Below are 19797 nucleotides of genomic sequence, written 5' to 3' on the forward strand. Positions count from 1 at the left end.
AGAAAAATAACAAGGTTTTAAAGTAAGGAAAACTGAAGTTAAAGTTATAAAAATTAGCCTGCAATTTGTGAAAAAGTCTAAACTAGCCTGAGTATTGCGAGAAACAGCAAACAAGTTTTTCAAATAGTCTGAAAAAGTTTCAAACTGGCCTGAGTGAGTGGCAAGGGTAAAACGATTAAAAGTAACTTAAACATAAAACAACTTACAGTTTGACAGTGTAATTTGTTTATCAAAATGTGAAAAAGCACTATTTGCAAAATAAAAAATAAAAATATGAATTGTACAATGATAGATCAAATGATGCAAGCTTAAAAAACAAACAGAAATTAAAATAACTGATTAATAAAAAAATTTAGAATTTTAAAAAGTCGGTTTAAAAAAAATTGTGCTTGATAAAATAGGAATTACAAAACGGATGTAGTAGTTACGTATGATTACAAATATATTAATTTTAAAGAATCTTAAAAACAGTTCAAATGAGTTAATACAATTATATTACTAGTTTTATTTAAACAAAGCATAAAAAACTAAAAAATATCCAACACAAATTATATAATTAGAAATTACACAAACTAAAAAAATTTTCTTAACTTTGAAAAAATTTGAAAACTTTTAATGATCAAACATATATAACTTGCAAAAAACACTTCTTAGAACAAGAACTTTTCAGGTGGCAACAGCTTTTTTATTGCAAAACCAAAAGTTTTCGATCATTTTTCTCTTCTACTCCAATTTTCACATCCTGTTGCGTTCAATTTTTTCCCGAACACCAGTCGTAACCATTTAAAAATAATTTCCGTTGTTGAACCATTTGTGGTTGATCATTTGGTTGGCGTATGGTCTGTCGTCTTTGTGTACAAACACCAGGCTCAGAAAGTTCTGAAAGATCATTTAAACGATATATAACTTTCAAAAAACTATTTAAAATAATTAATATGTAAATTTTAAATAAAAAAATCCATCAATAATATTTTTGTACCATAAAATAAAGTTTTACAAAACTAAGTTTAGTTTAATATAACAAAATTATAATTTAAAAATTCATCTTTGTTTAATGCTTCGATTTCATTGAAAGAAGGACTTAATAAAATTTAATTACTTGTCGTAACTTACTGCAAATAAAAAACATATATAATAGTCTTTTAATTAATTATGTTTTAATAATAATTTATTTTAATTTATTCCGAAACTCTTGATCATTTCGAATGAGTTATAAACAAGAAGAATAAGTTAAAAATTAAAACTTTTCCAATTTAGAAATTTAAGAATTTTAAGAACATTTAAACACTTTTAATGATTTTTTTTCAAATTTAGTTATCAAACAAGTGGCTAAGTAAACTTTTATTTTAACCCAAAATATTTTTTACGGCCTAATACTGTTATAACTATAAGATGCGTTGAGCTTTATTTTATTATCTATGTTAAAAGTTTGTAAAATAAGTATCTGGTATAATTTTTTATTGTTTTAGAAAAAGTAATTTAGGGAGCCAAGTAAATAGAATATATGTCAAAGTTAGCTGTTTATTAAAAAAAACGCTAAATAAACCTAACAAACTAATCTTATAAAAAATAAAAATTCTACTACTTTTATTAAAAATAGCCGCATACAAACCCTACACTCCATCGATATATGATCTGGTAAGTTTGGCTTGGTTTTGTCAGTGGCAATTTTAAACAGGGCAGCCATCGGTTCAAGATTGTACCACGGAGGCTTCGTGGTCAACATTTCAACAACGGTGCATCCTAAACTCCTGTAAAAAGTTTCTTAATGTATAAGAACTGTGTACGCATAATTCTATAAGTATTGACAAATAAACAAAAAAGTATAATATAAGCAAAAATTGTAACAATATAAGGTAATAAGTAACAATAATTTTAACTTGATAACAGTAAGTCTTTAGCCTTTTCTCTATATTTAATTTTTACTTGTATACCTACAAGCGGTGGTTATCTATATTTTATAAGGTATTGCAGGTAAGATGAGTCATTTCATTGGCATTGATAACTATGTATACGCTTAAAAAAAAAAAATTATATATGATTTCTATTAGCAGGACTGATGGATACTTTTAGGTTTTTATTTGTTAACCTTTCAAAAATTTTTAGGTTTACTCAAGGTTATTTAAAAAACAAAAATATTTTTAATTCATTAAGGGTAAACTTTAAGTTTAAGCCATTTGAACAAAACTTACTAAAACATTAAGTTGTTTTTATTGATAATAAATGCTTAGTTTTGAAATTTCAACACAAAAATAGTTACTTATATTTGTATTAAAAATTTTTAATGTTGCAATAAATATATATATATATTGCAACTTCATTATGTTATAAAGTTAAAACTTGAGCACATTAATTAAATGGAAAAACACTCAAATGGCATTGCAAGATAAAAAATTTGTCGTTTACAAACACGAATGCTACTGCGAATGAAGGAAATTGGACAAAGCTCCAAACATTTAAAATCAAAAGTAAAGGATCTAAGTGTATTTAAGTGCACTGAATCGTATATTCTCTTTAAAAAGAAATAAATAGATGAGCTCAGCAGTCTTAATAGTTTTTAAAAGATCATCTATAACAAAGTATTTAATTAACAACCCTATTTGTGCTGTGCACATTAATATAATGTTTAAAAGATCAAAGTTTGCGCAAATTAAAACAAATTTGGTTTAACAAGACCAAAGCTATTTTAACTGATTTAAACAAATCTAAATTGCAATATGAAGAGATATTTGATTAAAAACTAACCAAATGTCAGCTCTTCGGCCATAACCATTACCTTCAATGACTTCAGGAGACATCCAATAAGGAGTACCTTTTGTGGAAAAATATTTAATACTTTATCTAGTTTGAAAATTAACAATTGTTATTAGATTGTTTTGATATTTTTTAACTTTGTCTTTGTTGTTTTTTTAAAGTTGTCCTTGAATAAAAAGATTTAACTCGAAAGTACTTTAAAGTTTCAAAGTGCAAAAATAAGTTTGCAGATTTTTATATGAATATTCTTGTGATTAACTATTGATTTTATTAGGCTATAAATTAAAAGACTAAAACATGAAGTAATGTTGAAAAAGTAGAAGAAAAAAATCAAAAGTATTTAATTACAAAAATAAAACAATTTTAAATAAATATTAAAAATCAGAGTCTAATTAATTTGAAATGGAAAAGTTTAAATAGCTGGAAAACTAAATAATCAATCTAACTTATTTTATTTTAATTTATCAATTTAAGAGAACGATGAAGTTTAAAATACTTTTCGTACTGATTTACACAAAATAATTTTATAAAACATTTTAAATTTATATTTATAGAATATTTAAGTTATATTTACAAATATTTACTTTACAAATAAATTTACAAATACTAGTATGTTTTATAATTCAATAAATAATGTTAACTAACCAATAAGAGTTTGATTAGAGTTTAAGACTAAAGTTTGAAGACGTTTAGCAGCACCAAAATCACCTAAATAAATAAAAAGTATTAAAAAAGTACACATAAACCTTAAAAATTAAAGTACAATTTATTTATATATAACTAAACAAATTTTATAAAAATTAACATAGTACAATTGATAATTTTTTATAATTGTTAATTGAAAGCTGTTTCTCTGTAAATTAACTTAAATTTGTATATTTGAACAATAGCTATAAGTGTCTTATTCTTTATAGTCGTCGCTAGGTAATCTATGATTAAATGGAATTTGAGATTATAATAAAATTTATAAACACTTTAAAAATACATTGAATAAAAGATTACACTACCTGCTCTAATTAAAAATTGTCATACAGCACACAGTTGTTAAATTAGTTATTAGAAAACTTCACAAGTTTATCATTAGAATAGAATTCGTTATCAAAAAGATTATTTGAATAACTTTAGTCAAATATTGAGTCAAACTGAAAATTTTTTTGCCAGCTTATTTTTTAGGAATAGTTATAGAAATGTATTTTTTACAACTTTTAAAAGTTGCTGTATCTTGTAAAACAAACAAAAAATAGAATTGTACAAATAAAGGTCAATAGATTTTATTATCTGCTTAATAAATAGTATTTAGGTAATAACAAACCTAAATTTAGTTTGCAAAAGAAGTAAAACAAGGTTATCAATCAAACTAGTGAAATCATTTCAACTTAACCAAAGTGTTATAAAAATTAGTGTAAATGTCTTAACATCAAATACGAAATTAACATTAACTTAAATGTAATTTATATCATAGTTGAAAAAAAGATTCTATGATAAACGAATAAAAACATACAAAAAAAGCAAAAGCTTGTTGTTCGTTTAAATTATGTTTAAAACATTAAACTAAATTATGTATATTTTTTCTTACAAAACAAGTTTTTGCCACCTTTACTGTAGAAAAGAGTAACTGAAACTTTTTAAGATTTTTTTCATTAGAAAATTTTAATGTTTGATTATCGCGATTAATTTTTCTGTTTTTATTTTAAAGTCTGACTACCAGGTTTAAGCGATTATGCAACTGCCCATACGTATTAAGGATTGTTGCGTGACAAATTTTATGCAAAAAGTTGAAGATTTAGACATTTATCTGAAACTAAAGATTTCTATTTTTTAATAAAAAATGAAAGGGAAAGCTAGATATTGTAATCCATTGCAAGTCTAATTTTTTTCTGAAAAACTTTTTTCACAGAAGCTTGGAACAAAAGTTGTTGGCATTTTTATTTATACATAAGTAATATACAATTCTAACAAACCTTAAAAAAAATATTTTGACTCTCATAATTCAAAAAGAAAGTATAAACATTTAAGTATAAAATTATATAATTAAAAAGCAGTCTAAATAAGATACACGAAATTAAAGAAATATTTAAAACAGAACAATTAAGATAAAATTAACTACTTTAAACTTCTTAAGAGAAATAATAGATGTAGATTAAAGCTAGCATAGTAAGAATAACACAGCTTAATTAGTGAACATTGTTTTCTTTAAGCAGAAAAATATTTCTATAAAACTTTAAGTTGTAGTAAAAATACTTGAAGTTGCTGGTTGATTTTACTGATTCAGGAAAAACCTAGCTTGCATTATTCTTAATATACACTTTTAACTACAACTTGCTTAAAAAAAAGTGAAGATGTTATTGAGTTCTTTCGGTAAATTTAGTTGCATATATAAAAAACTTTTTTACAAACTTTTTTAAATATAAACTACAACAAAGTTTTAAAACTGACTCTAAAAATTGTTCATTTATTTATTTTCTAAAAAAAATTAACTAAAAACACGCTTGCAATCAATATACATTAAACGCAATCACAAACAAGCTATTGCGCCGCATCAAAGCGGAAGGATAGTCTGGAAAAAGTAGACACAAGCGACACAAATCCGGCGCAACGGAAAATCACAGCAACAGATGCAGCGGAGAGTGAACGCGAGGATCGATAAAGAGCTGCGTCGTCATCAAAATTGTGCAGCAATAGAGTGGCGGAAAATTGCACAACTCACTTTGGAACGTTTTTAAGTTGTAACGCATGTATTTACTTTAAAAGCGGTTTTAACATAAGATTTCAACTAATTGTAGTAAATTATAATCTCACCCAATTTGACGTTGCCGCTGGAGTCTCTGAGCACGTTGGCGCCTTTGATGTCGCGGTGCACGTAGTGGTAGCTGTGCAGGTACACGAGGCCCTCCAGTATTTGCGAGGCGTACTTCCTCGCCACGCCTTCGGTTATCGGGCCGTACGCCCGCAGCTCGTCTTTGATGGAACCCTGCGTTTCGTTTGAATGATAAAGCTTTTAACAACGAAATATGCGCAATCGCAAATAAGGTGTAGAAAGCCTAAACTTAAAAAGCATGAATACCATTCAGTTTTTCTTGCTTATGATGATAAAAACTATGATTGAAATGCATTCGTTGGGTAAATTATCCAATGTTTAAAAATTAAATCATCTACACAAATATTTTGAATTTGCTTTTACCTTTAATCTAAACTTCTGTACACAGTAAATTTGGTTTAATTAAAAATAAAAACTAAATAATTATATTTTCAAAAGGCTAAACATCTTATCCTTTGATACCTTTGAAAGTCAGTGCACGAAAAAAAAGTTCTCCTTAACCATTAAAAAGTGTTTAAAATTACCAATGAAACTACTTGCTTAAACGAATTACAGTTTATTACTATAATGCTTTTGTTGTTTTTTTTAAATTACAGCCAACAATAAAATTTAAAAGTAATAATGAGTAAAATATTTGTTTTCCCTCTAACACCCTTCAGCAAGTTTTATTTTTCTCAATGAAGTTTTAGTCTAAAATGTAAAAATTAGTATCAAATCAGCAATTGTTCTAATTTTTTTTTGAATAAATGCATATACTTTTTAGAGTATTTTAGCACTAAAACGTAGTACGAAAATAAATTTTGTTGTAACAAATACTTTTTATATTTTAGTTTTTTTATGTTAAATAAGTGGTAATAAAAAGTTATATTTGTAGGAAAAAAGATTCATTATATCATAACTGTTTAATTTATTAAATAATTGGCTTTTTTAACATAAATACTTCATAAACAACGCATTGATCTAAACTATTAAACATTAAACTGAAAAAGCTAGAAAGTAAACTTTCGCGTAAACAAACACCCAAGATAATCTATTTTTCGATACAAACTTGTTATGCCGTTGGAGATTTTTAAACATATTATTTGATTCAAATACAGTCTTTGAAGAACTTAAACTATCCAATAGACATTAAGTTTAGTTTTAATTTGTTGCATACCTTTACAGCAAATTACAAGTAAAAATGCGTTAAAAAGTGTTAAAAAAATAATTTACATGAGAAAATACATGTTTGAGTTGAGTGAACTTTGCTTAGATAACTACCATGTTTATTGAACAAACATTTGAACATTCTGAAAGTACATATGCTCTCATAAAACTAATTCAACCCGAAAATTACATAATAGTTTAAGAAAACGAGTACAAATAATTAATTTTTATATTAGTATAAACATGATAGTTTAATTACAATTAAATGTTTTACTCATTTAACACACACAGTGTTTTTAAAAAAGTTTGAATAGTGTGTAAAGTTAACATTTAAAACGAATATTGCAAGGATACATATTGAAACTAGACAGCTAACGTGTTTTTGCAAATAACTTCAATTGTACGATTATGGTAAAGTAAACAAAAACTTGTGTATTTACGAGAATATACGTAAACCATGGGACATTTCTTTAATAATTTTTAAAGTTAAATAAAATTTTAGTAAAAATATCTTGTAACAAACAAAAATTGAGACATTTTTGCATATAATTCAGTTGGCCTTTAAAGATAAAAAATATTAACAGCACAAGCTTTCAACAGTTACACTTTTTGCAAGCAATCCAGCGGCAATGCAGCTTGCAACATAAGGCCAAAATTGATGGTATAAATATTTAATAGAGAATTTCCCATCCGTCAGTCTACAACGCAAGTCAGTTTATAATGACTTTTTGCTCACTGCTAACATTCGAGTTAAGCACAAAGTCCAACTCAAACTTACGTACAGTTAAAGTCAACAAAAAAAATTTGATTACTAACTGAGGAGAACATTTATCTTTTCATTTCAGTGTCAAACTATAAAAGTCTCTAAGTGGACAATATTAAAGTGCTCAAATATTAAGGTGAGCGAGAATAACAACAAAAATTCAGTTACCAAACGTTTATTAGTATACGACTAAAATACGGCTAAACAACCACCTTAATTACCTTTCTATCTCTCTGTATATAAAGTGTTTTAGTCTTTTAACTATTGAACCTGAAAATCTGCCATAAGGCAGTGAAACTTTAGTCGGACTAATAAACTTTTGGTAACTGAATGTTTTGTTATTAGTATCAGACTACTTAGATTAAAAAATAAAATTATTAAGTACCGACTGAACTAGTTGCATATTTCTTAATCTTTAATTAAATAAACTTATATTCAAAAACTTTATTGACCGAAATTTAGTAAAACGTACGATATTTTTTGTAAACTTAAAAATTTATTGGTTGCTCTTACTACCATTATTAGTTTAAATTTAAACTAAAAGCTCTAGATTCCTTATGTTACAACTTTGTATATTTGAATACAGTTATTATTTAAAATTGTACTGAGCAACATCTGTAAGTGAAAAATACATAATTTAAAATTTCACAAAAGACCAACCCCAGGCATGTACTCCATGAATATGGACAGTTGCAAGTTGTCCTCGCAACATCCGTAGTACTTGACTATCCGGTCGTTGTCCAAGTCCTGCAGAACTTCTATCTCCGTCTTCAGAGCTTTGATCTCCTACAACACGTAATGATTTATTATTAACAACCTCACATTGAATTAAACTTACACAACACAAATAGTATTGTAGATCAAGATATTTCAATTGAAATTCAGTATTTATTTTTGTGATGAGCTGTGCACTTATTTAATGCACTGATAAGCCTCTGAGCAAAATTAGTTTTCCAAATATTTTTTTTAATACGAAAATAACACAAAGCACTATATATTGAGCAAGACAATTATACAAACCACAAGCCAGTTTTTTTAGAATTTAAAAATTTTATTTAATTTTTGAGATATTGTAATTTTTGTAAATAGTTTACGATATAAACGTATGGACTGCACATTTTTCACGGTCAATTTTGTCGGAAATTAAAAATATTACTAAAAATCTATCTTTTCCTTCATTTTTCGAGACAGAGACCTCAAAATTTCAGGAAACGTATCTTTTATAGTTTATAAGAATTTGAATGTTGCGATTCTTAAAATACTAAAAACGAAAACTTAAAATTAAAAAACAAAAAAATGGTGGTTTTTTTTTTAAATATTTGTTCTTTAGAATTAAAAAAATTGCTGCAACAAATCTATTTAAATTTAGTAATGCATTTTCTGTGAAAATTTTAAGAAGATTGGTTAAAAAATGAAGGAGGAGATTTAATTTCAATGAAATAGTCTTTTTTCGCGTTTTTGGTTTGCGCCTTCCATTAGGAACCTATTGAACAGACCGACTTTGATCGCTTATATCTCAAAAGTTACTTTGATTTTTTAACGGTCAAAAATTTCTGATGGCTCAGATAAAATCTACAAAACAAGATCAACTTGTAAAAATCAAGGCGGACCCCCAATGCCCTTAACACATTTTGCAAAAGTTTACTTTGGTGACGAGCTGGGTGTTGTCGTTGTTGAGCTCCACCTGCTTCACCGCCAGCTCCCTGCCGGTGTCCGCGTCGTAAGCCAGGTACACCTTGCCGAACGCCCCGCTTCCCAGCATCTTGCCCTTCCTCCAGTTCGTCGGCGCCGACTTGCCGTCTGTTTTGTTGAAAAAATATTTCAGATGGCAGTTTCGGTTGCTTGAGTTTAAATATTTTTTTCAATGCTTTTAAAACCTTTGAGTAAAAAGCTCGTATAAAGATTAAAAAGAAGAGGAATTTCAGTTCTTAGTTTGCGTGTTTTTATTTTAAACCCTTTTGAACAACTGACAAAAATAAACTATTTCATCTAATAATTATAATAATAAGATACTTAAAACTAACAACTGAGTATTTAATTTAAAAAACTAATAAAAATATAAAAGTTACAGTTTGAGAAAGTTATTTAAGTGAAATTTATAAAAATTAGTTTAATATTCCTCAAGAAAATATGAGAGTTTTAAAAGTCTTACCAAAGAAGTTTTAAATTTATATTTATAAGACTCTAAAAAACGGCCAAATTAAACACAAAAATATCTACTAGTTATACAAGTTGCTGTAACTTAACTTTTAAAGTGACTATATAGTTTTAAATTAACTAAATACAATGTTTGAGTGGTAAACTTAAAAAATAATTATACTTAATATTAGTTACGCACAACAAAACCTAAAAAATCTTATCGAGAGCTACAATAAATATTATTTAAATAAACTTAAACGTTTAAAAGTGAAAACTTAAAAAAGTTTGGCTAAAAACAGATTGAGAGACAAAGCAAAAGGGAAGAGAAAAACTAACATTTTCTAGCTATTGGAGAAGTGACCATTCTGCTATCGTCTTGTTTGTTCACGTCATTCGTACTCCTTGACTGCCAGGTCCTCATTGACTGATGGCGAGCTAAAAAGTGTAGAAACATAAATACATCACCAAAAAACGAATAATTAAAAACAAAATAAAAGTTCTAGTTGCTCAAAGTTTAAGAAATAATAAATTTGATTTTTTAAGATAGAATCATTAACTCAACTACCCATATAAAAGATAACGTATGATTTATTTGAAGAGCACGTAGAGAATGTATTGCAATTTTAAACATAAATTGCACCAAAAAAGAAGAAATTTAATTAATAGTACAACAATCTAAACAAATAATTTTTTTTTTTTGTTGGTTTTACTTTTTTTATTAAAAATGTTTTTAAGCTCATAAAATATTATTAAAACTAACTTTAACATAGATTAAAAAATAACATAAATGTCATAATATATCTAGCTGGAGTTTGTAGAAATCAGATTATTCAGACGCACAAAATAAATATTAGCTGGAGTTTGTAGAAATCAGATTATTTAGATGCACAAAATAAATATCGAACAACTTTATCTCCTTTATTTATTTCAAATACGAGTATTTCTATACATTTTACGTTATACTCCATTGTTAAATAAAGCATTGGAAAATTTAAAAAAAAAACAAATGAGTAAAGATTAAAAAATTAGTTTTAGAAACTTAAAAATATTTTATTGAAAAGCAAACGAACTAATTGAACTTACGTGATCTATCATCATAATCTAACCCACTACTGCAACTACTGCAATTTGAGGACCTGTAAAATGCAGGCTATCAGTACCTTATAATAATATAATGAATGTATATATATTCAACCAAATATCTTTTTCAATATAAAAAAGACACATGAAACAGAGCCTTTTTTATTTTAAAATCAAAAACTTTCTTAAATATTTTTTATTAGGATGTTATCAATGGATACTATGAGAAAAATATAAAGTCAAACTAACATATTGTTATTAGGAAAGTAACTGCTACTAGGGTTAAATCTTGTACTTTGAACGGAGGGACGTTGTCTTGGAAACGTTCGGGAAACTAGAAAAAATTGTGAATCTATTTATACTACTATTAATCACTAAAGTAATAAACTAATAAGATGAAAAGTTATAAAACAGTGTGAAGGTAGAATACTATAAGGTAGAATAAATACTATATTTGCTACGTTTAAAAATTTAGATAGAATAGAGATTGGTAAACTGCAGCCCATGAAGGGTAAAAGTGTGGCTTGCTAGCATGTTTCTATTATAAATGGGATGCAGTCTGTGAAATATAAAACTGTGGCCGCCAAGCATGTAAATATTTGAAATTTACACTAGACAGTTTGAAGTTTGGAATTTTTAAAACCCAAACTACATACTATAGGATTTTAAATATTAAGTTCACTGGTATAATAGATATCAAAATTTAAAAAATGTCTAGTTGTAACTAAAACTATAACTGCGGCCTGCAAAGATTTTTTTTTAATTTAGCCTGTGACTACCAAACACCTACCTACCCATGTGATAGAACATAAGAAATCAATTCAGGGAGTCTAATCAAAATCTCTGTTGTGTATTTTTTAGTTATTTCATATTATTTAAACAAACAACAAACTCTTTATTCTAATTCGCTTTTACAGTCATGCGTTTTGTTAAACATTTAGTTTCAACAAATGAGTTAGTACAAAAACTGAACTAAATTAAGTTTTATGTAGAAAAATTATACTTTAACTAAAATTAATAACAATAATAAACTTGTACATATTTGCATTCTAGTATTCATAAAAGTCTAATTTGTTCTAACTTTCACTTCGTCTTTCCTCAATGGGAACTTGGTTTGGAGGGTGAAGTCTTCTAGGGTAAGTTCCGCCTTTCTGTGAGGCATTGGAAGAAATGTGAGGATATGACACTTCCATTTCCTCAGGATAAGAAGACGGTAGAAACGACTCTCTGAAAATTTTAAGGCTTTTAGTTTTTAGCTAAAAGATTAGACCTTTGTACTTCACATAGTACAAAGTATTTTTTTGGCAAAAACAAGCACAACAAAATTTTAATTAAGACATAATGTCAAACGCCAAAAATTAAAAACAAATTGAAAACAAAAACATCAAAAAAGGTAGAAAGTAACAACTTTAAAACATTTAAAAAACTTATTTATAAGTGATAAACACTAACGATCCAACTTGAGGGCTCGGCAGACTGCTTTCAATAGAAGTTGAACTACTGTACCCAATTGCTGATGAACCAAATTGCTGTAATTTTAATAAAAAAATCAAATTTTTAAAACTCTTTATTTTTGACAAACAGTGTCAAACTACAACTCTGCAGTGTAAATATTTTCAAAACTACTATTGAACTTTAATATTAAACTATTTTAACAACAGGAGACCGAAAGATAAAGAAAAGCTGATGTTCTAAAATAAAACAGAACCACTTGTCAGCGACAACAAAACAACAGCCGACCTGCACGTCCGGAATGAACTCCCCTTCGCTGTTCAGAGACGTCCTGCTGCCCCTGTGCCGCTTCACCTCGTCCTTGTGGATGGTTCCCGGCGGAGGGCTGTACCGCGTCCTTGTTATCATCGGGCTTGAATCGAGAGTCTGCCTCCTTTGATGCTGTTGAAAAGCGAAACAGTGGCGGTTTTGAAATAATTCAATAATTCAATACCTTAATGGCAACGTTTTATCCGTTCGGAAAACACTAATGACTTATAAAAAGTTTTTATAAATTTCTAAACTTTGTTCAAAAAAATCTCTTCAAAAAATAAAGTTTCTACGAAATTCTTTACCTGCTACGAAGTAAGACATTTATAATAACAAAAAAAAATTATTTTAAAAATTGCTCACATATTTATTGTTGTGAGGAGGCGGGGAAGGTTCGGTGAATGAGGATTTGTTGAGGAAGGAGGGAACTGAAGTAGATGTGACCATAGATGTCGCCATCGGGTTGTTGTTTACGGTCATCTCCTGGTTGCCTGGTAACACCTGACAGTAATTCAATGTTTTAATAAAGTTTCAAAAAAAAAGTTTGATATACTTACAATTAAGCATTTTTTGAAAAGCATGACAATTGAACTATAAGAACTAAGTAATTTAACTACTTTATAATTAAATTTAGCAAAATGTGTTAAAAATGAACAAAGAGACAATTTTGCAGGAAGACAATTTTGCATAGATAATTTTTTATTATTATCACTGTTACCGCTTACCCTAGGTCAGGAACTTTTTTTTTCTTATTATAATTATTTTTACTTATTTTATTTTTACAATCACCATTACCCCTGACCCTAATCCTTGGATGGTAATTTATATTTTATTTCTTAATTATCATGCAAAATTGACCCTTCAGGCAAAAGTGTCTTTGTGGAGAAGTAACCCTTCTTTCATCAAAAGTGTCTTGGTACAAAACTGACCCGTCTCAAATCACATTATATAAAATATAAAATTAACGAATATCTTTATTTGTCCTCAAGAAATGACAGTAGAAAAAACTTTTTATTTCAAATTCTTTAAAAAAAAATTTTAATAACATGCAATTGACTAATAAAATATGACATAACAAAAGGTACTGGAAAATAAGTTTAATTTAATGTAAGACTTCAAAAAAACTCTTTTAAATACTTAAGAAGGGTATGGTCTTTTTCCTAATAGATAAGGTATATTATTAGAAAAATTAAGAGCCATATTTTGATATAATCTTACAAAATTTAAATTATGATAGTTACAAATTAAATTTTTGAAAAATTATAAACATGCCAGATGTTTGAGTACCTTGTAAATTTAAATAATTAATTCGCTGAACTAAAAAAAGAATAAATAACTTATTAAGCTCACTAACTTTTTCAACCAGAGATAATTTTAGATTCCTCATATTTTTGTTGTTGTCCATTAAATTAACTACATTATCGAGATCACTTTGTGTGTTCAACAAAATTTGACACTGAAAATAATAAATCTTTATAAATAAACGTAGTTCAAGGGACTATATAACTATAAAATTCCTTGATTTCAATGTTTTGTAAAAACTAATCAAAAAGAAGCTGTAACATTTTAATGCATTATAAATTCTTTATGTTTATAGTAATTTCTTAAAGCATACTTGGTAAAAATATAAATAATCAGATTTGCGAAACTAATACATATTTTCTAGCTTAAGAGATTTTATATATGTCTTATTATTTGACTATTTTTTTATTTAGGTATGACAACTACAATGAACGTGTTTTACATAATCACTTTTATATATAAATTTTCATTCTTACTTTAACTTTTGATTGACACTAATGAAAAACAAAATTCATCACAACTAATTTTTATAACTTTTAAAAAATACACTGTTTCAAAGCACATACCATATCTCTTGAACCCCCAGCAGAGTATACCATCATTAAGTTTCGCTGATATATCTGAAGAACAGTGTTGTAAAGGTTCAAGTAGTTTAGTGGCCTTGGCATTTGTACTACACGACGTTCTCCATTAAACTCAAACTTAACACGTATATTCTGTTCGTTTTATATGAAAACTATTATTATTACATTGGTCTTTCAAAAACATACTCTTTTCTTCTTAAGAACAAAATTGAAATGTTTATTTTGTAAGTTTCTAAACACTGTTAAATATAAAACTTTTAACTAGCTAAACAGTTATTTTTACACAAATTAAAACATACTAATAGGTTTGAAAGAACTTATACTTTTACATTAAAAAAAATAAATAACAAAAACTTTTATTATGCAGCCTTTATAGGGCCACAATTTACTGTTATAGCAAACAATAAGACTAACGACAAAATTGTTTAACTACTTTTAAAAAATTATCAAAATTTATTAAATGTTCTTAACCTTTACATGATTGGCTTCCTTGTGAAGAGCATACAAGTCATTGTAAATTGAGTTTAACGGGTCTTCTTCAGGGTTCATAGTCAGACATTTATGTAAGTGTAAAATGTACTACTTAAATAAATTAGTAAACAATAGTAATTTGAGGCACTTAAACAGATAATAAAAGCTTCTTATAGATAATAAAACAGCAATACCGTCTCAGCAGCGCTATTTAGCTAAGTAAAGTACATATAACAGAACGAAATTAGAAAAATATTCGAAAAATAAAGTCCATTTTTTTAGTGATTAGTCATAACATTCTAAGTAAATAGTTTGCATATACTACAAAACCAATTTGTCTATAAGGTTTGCAAATTTAAAAAAACGGAAAGATAAATCACCCATAAGTTAAGTCATTAGTGCAAAAATTGTTAGTATCAAATAAATAATTCTCAGCTTAAATACAAAAACATTAACTTTATGGGTTAAAACTACTAGGTGCACACAACAGTAGTGTAAACATTATTACTTAAAAAATAAATTGATTAGAAACCCTGTAGGGAATTTGTAGGAAATCTTTATAGAAAAATTAGCTAACATCTGTTTAAGGTATATCAAAATTGGTAATAATAAAAATTGTTAAAAATAGTAATACTGAATACTAAATATTGTTATCTTTTGATCATAAAATTGATTCAAGATATGTGAAAACATTTATGCAATAGTATAGAAAAATTGATAAATTACGAGTTAAAACATTTTAAATAATCTTACTGAATGTGTTAGAAGAATATTGGATGCTATTTAGTATTTGTGCGTAGGCTTTTACAATACTATTTGTAAAACTAATTCCAAAATGATTAAAAAAATGCTTTAAATTAAAGGAAGTGTCAGTTATGTGGAATAAATAATAAAAGATTCAGTATGGTTTCAATGATTGAAAAAAAAATTGAAAAAAAAAGATTTTTGAGTTCTAGAAAGATTTTAAATTTACTTTTAGTGATTTTACAAAAAGTTTATAAATATTAAAAAAATTAAACCTTATACTTAAAAAAATATTGGAAATAAAACTAAATCATTAACTTGTTTTAATAGATAAAAAAAAAACATATCAATTACCTACTTTAATAATCATGTCTAAACAACACTTTTTAAATTCATACATTCAGGTAATAAGTCATAGATGGATATAAGCAAAAAAAACATACCAATATCATATAGAACTCTCTATTAGTATCAAATCATAACGAAACTTTTAAAACTTTAAAAACGAATGTTTGTTTTATTACTGAGTTATAAGGCAGAAAGATTATATATACAGATTTTAAGCAGTTGGCAATAAAAAATTATAGTTTTATAATTTTATTAGAAACAAAATTAAATATAAGTTTCAGCAAAACTTAACTTAAACTAAAAATTATTGAAAAAAAAAACATTAATACTAAATATTGCAAACACCACGAAAGTTGCAAAACAACAGTAAGCAACTATTTAGTACATAAAAAAATAAGTTGTGCATATATGGGAAATATAAAAGATTGTAGGCATATAAGGGCAATGTAACTTCTAAATATATAAAATGTACTCAAAAACTTTAGTATAAAATTTAAAGAAAAAACAGCACTTACGCCTTAAACTAAAATATTCAGTTTTATACATAGCTTAGTTATTATAACTCTGGTATTCATTAAGTTTTTTTTTAATGCTTTTAGAATGAAATATGTATTTACTTGCATTAATTGGATATCATATAATTTCTATAGCAAAAACAGCAAGTATTATTGTGAAAGTTAGAAAAAAGACTACCCAAAACTATTATTAACTATTTTTTTATTTATACCATCTTTTAGAAATAATCATACTATCTTTTCGCTTGTACCCCAAATTGCAAACACAAGTGCACCAACAACATTTACAAAACCCATCAGAAAAAACACAGACTTCCAACTTCCTGTCACGCTGAGAATGTAACCCGACACATAAACTCCTAAAAAGCCTGGGACTGCCCCAATTGCATTCATTACACCAAACACAGAACCAGCATAGGATGGAGCAATGTCTTGTGGTACTACAAGAACCGCACTGTTATGAAAAGTCTGTGATGCAATTGAAAATCCAGCACACATTAAAGCCCCAGTAAAACTGCTGCTGTATGGTAGAATCATGCCAAAAAAAGCTACACCTGTAAGAGACATCACCTCAACAATCTTTCTGGTACTTGTAACCCCATAACCCCTGTTTAGTAGAAAACTGCTTAAATATCCACCTAAAACACAAGCAGGTATGGAAAATATCCAAGGTACAACATTGTAAACCCACCCTTTTTCATCTGGAAAGTTTTCATGGAAATAAGTTGGTAACCACGAGAGTAAAACATAAAAACCATTGTTATTACAAAAATGAGCAAAGTTCATAGCCCATACTGCTTCATGTGAGAAGATTTTTCGCCAAGGAATGGCCCCTGGATGTGAGTTAATGTTTGTAGAAGATTTTGAAAAACCCATTTTATCTATTGACAATACTTTTTTTGGTTGCTCTCGAGAGAGGGTCCAGAGTTTGTAAGTACATATTAAAGTAACAAAACCTACAACATAAAAGACTCTTTCCCAGCCATAGTGCTCCATTATAACAGATCCAACACCTCCACAAACTAAAGTACCGAAATTAGATGCTGATGTCACAATGCTGCTAGGTAAAGAGCGCTCAGACTTTTCTATTTTGTTTCCTAGCAAACTCATCATTGATGGGTAATGAACTCCTTGAGCAATTCCCAAAAACACTCTTACTAAAGCTAATACTACTACTGAGTACATAATATTAGAATTTAAATATGCTATGAAAGGAGTTAAAAATGTTAGAACTCCCCATGTAAATCCAGACATCCACAAAACTTGGTCTCCTCCAACTTTGTCAGCCATAGTTCCCCCAATAACTTGGGTTGTTATATATCCCCAAAAAAAGGAGCCCATCACAGCGCCTAAGCTGGCCTTATCCCAGCCAAACTGCTTGGAAATTGACATAGCACAAACTGGCATTGCAACTCTTGCAGCAAAAAGAAGAGTGGTTTGGATAAATAAACTAAAAGTCCATCTTTTTCGGTATGATGCATTCCAATATGAGTGTTCATTTGCTTCTGAGCCAGGTAATAGAAGTTTTTGCTCAATGGGAATCATTTAGTGAAATAATGTATAAAAATAAACCTGTAGTAATAAAGTTCTACATAAAATAATCAAAAAATTCTATTTCTAGATTAAAACTTAAAACAATATAAAATATACAACTTTAATATTACTATTAAATCAAATATGAAGGATTTTTTATTCAGACATTAAGATACTACTAACTGTTGTTGACTACTAGCAATATTTTGGCTATGTTCAGCAAAGCTAAGATGTTGTAGCCATTATCTATTAAGCATTAAACTGCACCAACATCTATCAACAACAATACCGTGTGGAGCAATCTAGTGGTTGCAATTAATTATACTTACAAATTTCAAGATACTAAAAATAACTGATATGTTTACCAGAAGTTAAGCTATAAGTGAAATCTTAAAACACATTTTGTTAAAAAAAATTATAATTACTTTAAATTTATTTTTGTACTGCTTGATAATTATATAAAACAAAAATGTATACTTCTATAGTCTTGGAGAACAGTTTTTCTTGAAAACCAAAAGTTTTGTTTTGCAAAGCTACTGCATGTGTAGCAATGAAAATTGTTATATATATTACATAATATTGATGACCTGAATAACGGCCCAATTCAATTAACAGCATTTATGATGTCCTAATAAATCAATCTTTTAAATTTAGTCCAATAAGAAGACTATCAGAATTGTACACTTTTTATGATCCTAGTTTTAAATAATAAAATAGTAAGAAATAAATTATATTAAAATCAATAGAATTAAAAATTTAATTTGCTCTAAATCAACAAACATAAGAAATTAATAAAGCAAAACTTTTTATAAACATTAAACAAAACAGTTGAATCTGAGATAATAAAATTTAGTTTAAAATTTTTTAATACATTGTGATACAAAGGTATTATGAGTTTAACAAATAACTAAATCAGAAAGTTTACAGACAAATTAACATAAAATTTCAAAAGTTTCAAGAACTCTAAGATAAGTTAAAACAATCCAATAATTTGTGCTAGGACTATCCAAAGAGCTCTCTAAAATTTATTTGAGGCTTTTTAAGTTTCTTAAAAAACAAAAAAACGCAAATAAACATACAATAAACTTGTTTAGGATGTAGCCAAAATAATAAAACCATAACCTTGAAAATTAATTAATACTTACCTTAACTTTAAAATATTGTTTAAATTTTGATACAAAGACAAATTTTTAATTAGTAACTTACATTTAAAATTCTATATATAGATTAACTACCTTTGTTTTTATAAAACTACATCAGTTTCCTTAACTCAGGGTTGCCACTCGTTTTTTCAAAAATTTTTCCAGGTTTTCCAAATTTCTTCCAGGATTTTAAAAGTACACATGTTTGGGTCTATTTTTAGTTTTTCCAGGTTATATTAGCCTAAATTGTCAAATTCCAGGTTTTTCCAGGTTTCCAGGAAAAGTGGCAACCCTGTTAACTACATTAAACACTTTAATTCATGAAACAAAGTTTTTGTTACTTAATTGTCAATGTCATTTTTCATTTTAGTGCTGAAATGATGCATTACTTTTAACATACTTTTAAGCATTAACTTAGTACTTTAAGCAAGTAAACACATACAACCAATATCTATTAAACAAGGAATTTTAAAATTATTATTGCAAAAAAAAAAGAATATATACAAATGTTTTGTAAAAAAATGATAGTAAGTTCATTTACAGAGCTGTTATTGTAACTTAGTTTGATACTTTTGCTATTGTGATTTTACAATAAATGGCACTGGTGTTTGTAACATTTGAATTTTATTATGAATAGACACATATTTACAAAAACATAAAATTTCTAGGATACATTGTGTTTTTTCAATAAATAACA

The 19797-nt window shown here is 27.1% G+C and overlaps 2 protein-coding genes across 2 annotated transcripts; both read right to left on the reverse strand.

Annotated features, from left to right (window-relative positions):
• Window positions 1-293: 293 nt before the first annotated feature.
• LOC145835266 (mitogen-activated protein kinase kinase kinase 2-like) lies at window positions 294-14926 on the reverse strand. Its single transcript, XM_082942838.1, has 17 exons — window positions 14819-14926; window positions 14330-14479; window positions 13816-13917; window positions 12825-12962; window positions 12441-12593; window positions 12153-12229; window positions 11782-11927; window positions 10950-11034; window positions 10704-10756; window positions 9957-10055; window positions 9127-9281; window positions 8142-8267; window positions 5554-5725; window positions 3400-3462; window positions 2746-2812; window positions 1613-1751; window positions 294-879 (listed from the first exon to the last, which is right to left on the reverse strand). Exons 1-17 carry the CDS (start codon window positions 14894-14896, stop codon window positions 784-786), a joined length of 1899 nt encoding a protein of 632 aa, XP_082798964.1. The 5' UTR covers window positions 14897-14926; the 3' UTR covers window positions 294-783.
• A 1429-nt stretch (window positions 14927-16355) lies between these two features.
• Window positions 16356-17989, reverse strand: LOC145833729 (voltage-gated purine nucleotide uniporter SLC17A9-like). The gene has a single exon (XM_082940884.1). It carries the CDS (start codon window positions 17968-17970, stop codon window positions 16654-16656), a length of 1317 nt encoding a protein of 438 aa, XP_082797010.1. The 5' UTR covers window positions 17971-17989; the 3' UTR covers window positions 16356-16653.
• Window positions 17990-19797: the final 1808 nt, after the last annotated feature.

This window comes from Thalia democratica, chromosome 4 (genome assembly GCF_965202585.1).
Source record: "Thalia democratica chromosome 4, ktThaDemo2.hap1.1, whole genome shotgun sequence".
Taxonomy (NCBI): Eukaryota; Metazoa; Chordata; class Thaliacea; order Salpida; family Salpidae; genus Thalia; species Thalia democratica.

Coding starts and splice junctions, on each gene's coding strand:
- LOC145833729 (XM_082940884.1), bottom strand. CDS start 17,970: ATGATTCCCATTGAGCAAAAACTTCTATTACCTGGCTCAGAAGCAAAT.
- LOC145835266 (XM_082942838.1), bottom strand. CDS start 14,896: ATGAACCCTGAAGAAGACCCGTTAAACTCAATTTACAATGACTTGTAT. Junction 12,594..12,824: donor CTCCTCACAACAATAAATAT/GTGAGCAATTTT, acceptor GCTTTTCAACAG/CATCAAAGGAGGCAGACTCT. Junction 9,282..9,956: donor TTCTCCAATAGCTAGAAAAT/GTTAGTTTTTCT, acceptor TCAACAAAACAG/ACGGCAAGTCGGCGCCGACG.